Source organism: Notolepis coatsorum (genome assembly GCF_963971535.1).
Source record: "Notolepis coatsorum genome assembly, chromosome: 10".
Lineage (NCBI taxonomy): Eukaryota > Metazoa > Chordata > Actinopteri > Aulopiformes > Paralepididae > Notolepis > Notolepis coatsorum.
In genome coordinates this window covers 109,894,458-109,901,957 of record NC_140174.1, presented here as the reverse complement: position 1 = coordinate 109,901,957, position 7,500 = coordinate 109,894,458, and the positions used below count along the sequence as shown (strand labels likewise).

The window sequence follows — 7,500 nt, the reverse complement described above, 5'->3', positions numbered from 1 at the left end:
GGACTAGTATAAACCACATGGGACTAGTATAAACCACATGGGACTAGCATAAACCACATGGGACTAGTATAAACCACATGGGACTAGTATAAACCACATGGGACTAGTATAAACCACATGGGACTAGTTTAAACCACATGGACTAGTATAAACCACATGGGACTAGTTTAAACCACATGGACTAGTATAAACCACATGGGGACTAGTATAAACCACATGGGACTAGTTTAAACCACATGGGACTAACATAAACCACATGGGACTAGTTTAAACCACATGGACTAGTATAAACCACATGGGGACTAGTATAAACCACATGGGACTAACATAAACCACATGGGGACTAGTATAAACCACATGGGACTAGTTTAAACCACATGGACTAGTATAAACCACATGGGACTAGTATAAACCACATGGACTAGTATAAACCACATGGGACTAGTTTAAACCACATGGGACTAGTTTAAACCACATGGGACTAGTATAAACCACATGGGACTAGTTTAAACCACATGGGACTAGTATAAACCACATGGGACTAGTATAAACCACATGGGACTAGTATAAACCACATGGGACTAGACTAGTATAAACCACATGGGACTAGTTTAAACCACATGGGACTAGACTAGTATAAACCACATGGGACTAGTTTAAACCACATGGGACTAGACTAGTATAAACCACATGGGACTAGACTAGTTTAAACCACATGGGACTAGTATAAACTACATGGGACTAGTATAAACCACATGGGACTAGTATAAACTACATGGGACTAGTTTAAACCACATGGGACTAGTATAAACCACATGGGACTAGTATAAACCACATGGGACTAGTATAAACTACATGGGACTAGTTTAAACCACATGGGACTAGTATAAACCACATGGGACTAGTATAAACCACATGGGACTAGTATAAACCACATGGGACTAGTATAAACTACATGGGACTAACATAAACCACATGGCACTAGCATAAACCCCATGGGGACTAGTTTAAACCACATTGGACTAGTTTAAACCACATGGGACTAGTATAAACCACATGGGGACTAGTATAAACCACATGGGACTAGTATAAACCACATGGGACTAGTATAAACCACATGGGACTAGTATAAACCACATGGGACTAGTATAAACCACATGGGACTAGTATAAACCACATGGGACTAGTATAAACCACATGGGACTAGTTTAAACCACATGGGACTAGTATAAACCACATGGGACTAGACTAGTATAAACCACATGGGACTAGTTTAAACCACATGGGACTAGACTAGTATAAACCACATGGGACTAGACTAGTTTAAACCACATGGGACTAGTATAAACTACATGGGACTAGTATAAACCACATGGGACTAGACTAGTATAAACCACATGGGACTAGACTAGTATAAACCACATGGGACTAGTATAAACCACATGGGACTAGACTAGTTTAAACCACATGGGACTAGTTTAAACCACATGGGACTAGACTAGTATAAACCACATGGGACTAGACTAGTATAAACCACATGGGACTAGACTAGTTTAAACCACATGGGACTAGTATAAACCACATGGGACTAGCATAAACCACATGGGGACTAGTATAAACCACATGGGACTAGTTTAAACCACATTGGACTAGTTTAAACCACATGGGACTAGTATAAACCACATGGGGACTAGTATAAACCACATGGGACTAGTATAAACCACATGGGACTAGTATAAACCACATGGGACTAGTATAAACCACATGGGACTAGTATAAACCACATGGGACTAGTATAAACCACATGGGACTAGTATAAACCACATGGGACTAGTTTAAACCACATGGGACTAGTATAAACCACATGGGACTAGACTAGTATAAACCACATGGGACTAGTTTAAACCACATGGGACTAGTATAAACCACATGGGACTAGTATAAACCCCATGGGACTAGTATAAACCCCATGGGACTAGTATAAACCACATGGGACTAGTATAAACCACATGGGACTAGTATAAACCACATGGGGACTAGTATAAACCACATGGGACTAGTATAAACCACATGGGACTAGTATAAACTACATGGGACTAGTATAAACTACATGGGACTAACATAAACCACATGGGACTAACATAAACCACATGGGACTAGTATAAACCACATGGGACTAACATAAACCACATGGGACTAGTATAAACCACATGGGACTAGTATAAACTACATGGGACTAGTATAAACTACATGGGACTAACATAAACCACATGGGACTAGTATAAACCACATGGGACTAGTATAAACCACATGGGACTAGCATAAACCACATGGGACTAGTATAAACCACATGGGACTAGTATAAACCACATGGGACTAGTATAAACCACATGGGACTAGTATAAACTACATGGGACTAGTTTAAACCACATGGGACTAGTATAAACCACATGGGACTAGTATAAACCACATGGGACTAGTATAAACCACATGGGACTAGTATAAACCACATGGGGACTAGTATAAACCACATGGGACTAGTTTAAACCACATGGGACTAGTTTAAACCACATGGGGACTAGTATAAACCACATGGGGACTAGTATAAACCACATGGGACTAGTATAAACCACATGGGACTAGTATAAACCACATGGGGACTAGTATAAACCACATGGGGACTAGTATAAACCACATGGGACTAGTATAAACCACATGGGACTAGTATAAACCACATGGGACTAGTATAAACCACATGGGACTAGTATAAACCACATGGGACTAGTTTAAACCACATGGGACTAGTTTAAACCACATGGGACTAGTTTAAACCACATGGGACTAGTATAAACCACATGGGACTAGTTTAAACCACATGGGACTAGTTTAAACCACATGGGACTAGTATAAACCACATGGGACTAGTATAAACCACATGGGACTAACATAAACCACATGGGACTAACATAAACCACATGGGACTAGTATAAACCACATGGCACTAGTATAAACCACATGGGGACTAGTATAAACCACATGGGACTAGTATAAACCACATGGGACTAGCATAAACCACATGGGACTAACATAAACCACATGGGACTAACATAAACCACATGGGACTAGTATAAACCACATGGGACTAGTTTAAACCACATGGGACTAGTATAAACCACATGGGACTAGTATAAACTACATGGGACTAGTATAAACCACATGGGACTAGTATAAACTACATGGGACTAGCATAAACCACATGGGGACTAGTATAAACCACATGGGACTAGTATAATCCACATGGACTAGTATAAACCACATGGGACTAGTATAAACCACATGGGGACTAGTATAAACCACATGGGACTAGGATAAACCACATGGGGACTAGTATAAACCACATGGGACTAGTTTAAACCACATGGGACTAACATAAACCACATGGGACTAGCATAAACCACATGGGACTAGTATAAACCACATGGGACTAGTATAAACCACATGGGACTAGTATAAACCACATGGGACTAGTTTAAACCACATGGGGACTAGCATAAACCACAAGGGACTAGTATAAACCACAAGGGACTAGCATAAACCACATGGGGACTAGCATAAACCACATGGGACTAGTATAAACCACAAGGGACTAACATAAACCACATGGGACTAGTATAAACCACATGGGACTAGCATAAACCACATGGGACTAGTATAAACCACATGGGACTAGTATAAACCACATGGGACTAGTATAAACCACATGGGACTAGTATAAACCACATGGGACTAGCATAAACCACATGGGACTAGTTTAAACCACATGGGACTAGTATAAACCACATGGGACTAGTATAAACCACATGGGACTAGTATAAACTACATGGGACTAGTATAAACCACATGGGACTAGTATAAACTACATGGGACTAGCATAAACCACATGGGGACTAGTATAAACCACATGGGACTAGTATAATCCACATGGACTAGTATAAACCACATGGGACTAGTATAAACCACATGGGACTAGTATAAACCACATGGGACTAGTTTAAACCACATTGGACTAGTATAAACCACATGGGACTAGTATAAACCACATGGGACTAGGATAAACCACATGGGACTAGTATAAACCACATGGGACTAGTATAAACCACATGGGACTAGGATAAACCACATGGGACTAGTATAAACCACATGGGACTAGTATAAACCACATGGGACTAGTATAAACCACATGGGACTAGTTTAAACCACATTGGACTAGTTTAAACCACATGGACTAGTATAAACCACATGGGACTAGTATAATCCACATGGACTAGTATAAACCACATGGGACTAGTATAAACCACATGGGACTAGTATAAACCACATGGGACTAGTATAAACCACATGGGACTAGTTTAAACCACATGGGACTAGTTTAAACCACATTGGACTAGTTTAAACCACATGGGACTAGTATAAACCACATGGGACTAGTTTAAACCACATGGGACTAGTTTAAACCACATGGGACTAGTTTAAACCACATTGGACTAGTTTAAACCACATGGGACTAGTTTAAACCACATGGGACTAGTTTAAACCACATTGGACTAGTTTAAACCACATGGGACTAGTATAAACCACATGGGACTAGTATAAACCACATGGGACTAACATAAACCACATGGGACTAGTATAAACCACATGGGACTAGTATAAACCACATGGGACTAGTATAAACCACATGGGGCTTGCATAAACCACATGGGACTAGTATAAACCACATGGGACTAGTATAAACCACATGGGACTAGTATAAACCACATGGGACTAGTATAAACCACATGGGACTAGTATAAACCACATGGGACTAGTATAAACCACATGGGACTAGTATAAACCACATGTGAAACCTTTTTTTTTTCTCAAAAAGGAATCTTGTTTTGGAATGAAACTCCCTTCATCTCTTCCAGGATGACAGCTCTCCAGATGACCAGATCCGGATCCAGCTGGTTTCTGTGCCCATGTATGGCATCCTGACCAGGAGCCAGTCTCAGGCGGACCACCAGGAGCTGAGGGAGTACTCATCCTTCACCATGGAAGACATCAACCAGCAGAGGATCAGGTAGCCTGACGGCATTCTAATGCACCACTAGGATTAGATTTAGGAAACCTGACTACCCCTAAACCTTGGACTTATAAAACCTGACTACCCCTAAACCTTGGACTTATAAAACCTGACTACCCCTAAACCTTGGACTTATAAAACCTGACTACCCCTAAACCTTGGACTTATAAAACCTGACTACCCCTAAACCTTGGACTTATAAAACCTGACTACCCCTAAACCTTGGACTTATAAAACCTGACTACCCCTAAACCTTGGACTTATAAGACCTGACTACCCCTAAACCTTGGACTTATAAAACCTGACTACCCCTACATCTTGGACTTATAAGACCTGACTACCCCTAAACCTTGGACTTATAAGACCTGGCTACCCCTAAACCTTGGACTTATAAGACCTGACTACCCCTAAACCTTGGACTTATAAGACCTGACTAGCCCTAAATCTTGGACTTATAAGACCTGACTAGCCCTAAACCTTGGAAAACCTGCCTACTCCTTAGTTTGGGTTGTAAAACGTTGTTGTCCAATTTTGTTCTGTTCTGTTCTGTTTGCTCTGTTCGCTTTGTTCTGTTTACATTTACATTTACATTTAGTCATTTAGCTGACGCTTTTATCCAAAGCGACTTACAAGTTCTGTACGACAAGCCATCAGGAAGGGCACAACTCTATCAGCTGAGCAACAATGTTCATCAAAGTGTTGAGTGCTACAGTGTAGGTTAGTTTATTAGGACAAGTGCATGACAGTACGGTTAGTTAGGGTTAGATTTTTTATTTTTTTTTTAATTCAGATAATGGTTGAAGAAGTGCGTCTTTAGTCGACGGCGAAAGATTGGACGTGATTCGGCTGTCCTAACTGGGGTGGGTAGTTCATTCCACCATTGTGGGGCAAGGACTGAGAATAGGCGACTTCTCTTTGATGACCCTCCCGGAGCTTGGATAGGAGTAGGTCTGAGGCGGCCAGAAGATGCAGAGCGTAGGGGTCTTGAGGGTGTGTAGTTAGAGACCATTGTTCTGTTCTGTTTGTTCTGTTCTGTTTGTTCTGTTCTGTTCGCTCTGTTCTGTTCTGTTTGCTCCATTCTGTTCTGTTTGCTCTGTTCTGTTCTGTTTGCTCCATTCTGTTCTGTTTGCTCCATTCTGTTCTGTTTGCTCTGTTCTGTTCTGTTTGCTCCATTCTGTTCTGTTTGCTCTGTTCTGTTCTGTTAGCTCTGTTCTGTTCTGTTTGCTCTGTTCTGTTTGCTCCGTTCTGTTCTCTTTGCTCCGTTCTGTTTTGTTTGTTCTGTTTGTTCTGTTCTGTTTGCTCCATTCTGTTCTGTTTGCTCTGTTCTGTTCTGTTTGCTCTGTTCTGTTCTGTTTGTTCTGTTTGTTCTGTTCTGTTTGCTCTGTTCTATTTGCTCCGTTCTGTTTGTTCTGTTCTGTTTGCTCCGTTCTGTTCTGTTTGTTCTGTTCTGTTCTGTTTGCTCTGTTCTGTTCTGTTTGCTCCATTCTGTTCTGTTTGCTCCGTTCTGTTCTGTTTGTTCTGTTCTGTTCTGTTTGCTCTGCTCTGTTCTGTTCTGTTTGCTCTGTTCTGTTCTGTTTGCTCTGTTCTGTTCTGTTTGCTCTGTTCTGTTCTGTTCTGTTTGCTCCGTTCTGTTCTGTTCGCTCTGTTCTGTTCTGTTCTGTTCTGTTCGCTCTGTTCTGTTCGCTCTGTTCTGTTCTGTTTGCTCTGTTCTGTTCTGTTTGCTCTGTTCTGTTCTGTTTGCTCTGTTCTGTTCTGTTCGCTCTGTTCTGTTCTGTTTGCTCTGTTCTGTTCTGTTTGCTCTGTTCTGTTCTGTTCGCTCTGTTCTGTTCTGTTCTGTTCGCTCTGTTCTGTTCTGTTCTGTTCGCTCTGTTCTGTTCTGTTTGCTCTGTTCTGTTCTGTTTGCTCTGTTCTGTTCTGTTTGCTCTGTTCTGTTCTGTTCGCTCTGTTCTGTTCGCTCTGTTCTGTTCTGTTTGCTCTGTTCTGTTCGCTCTGTTCTGTTCTGTTCTGTTCTGTTTGCTCTGTTCTGTTCGCTCTGTTCTGTTCTGTTCTGTTCTGTTTGCTCTGTTCTGTTCTGTTTGCTCTGTTCTGTTCTGTTCGCTCTGTTCTGTTCTGTTCTGTTCTGTTCGCTCTGTTCTGTTCTGTTCTGTTCTGTTCTGTTCGCTCTGTTCTGTTCTGTTCTGTTCTGTTCTGTTCTGTTCTGTTCTGTTCGCTCTGTTCTGTTCTGTTCTGTTCTGTTCGCTCTGTTCTGTTCTGTTCTGTTCTGTTCTGTTTGCTCTGTTCTGTTCGCTCTGTTCTGTTCTGTTTGCTCTGTTCTGTTCGCTCTGTTCTGTTCTGTTCTGTTCTGTTTGCTCTGTTCTGTTCGCTCCGTTCTGTTCTGT

At 41.3% G+C, this 7,500-nt stretch overlaps 1 protein-coding gene across 1 annotated transcript in view; it reads left to right on the top strand.

Moving 5' to 3' along the window:
• Positions 1–7,500, top strand: part of fras1 (Fraser extracellular matrix complex subunit 1) — a gene marked incomplete at its 5' end in the record, with an annotated part of 148,441 nt that overhangs the window by 29,683 nt on the left and 111,258 nt on the right. Inside the window, 1 exon segment of the mRNA XM_084323142.1 lies at positions 4,968–5,119. Within this exon segment, the coding sequence (XP_084179268.1) occupies positions 4,968–5,119 (152 nt within the window).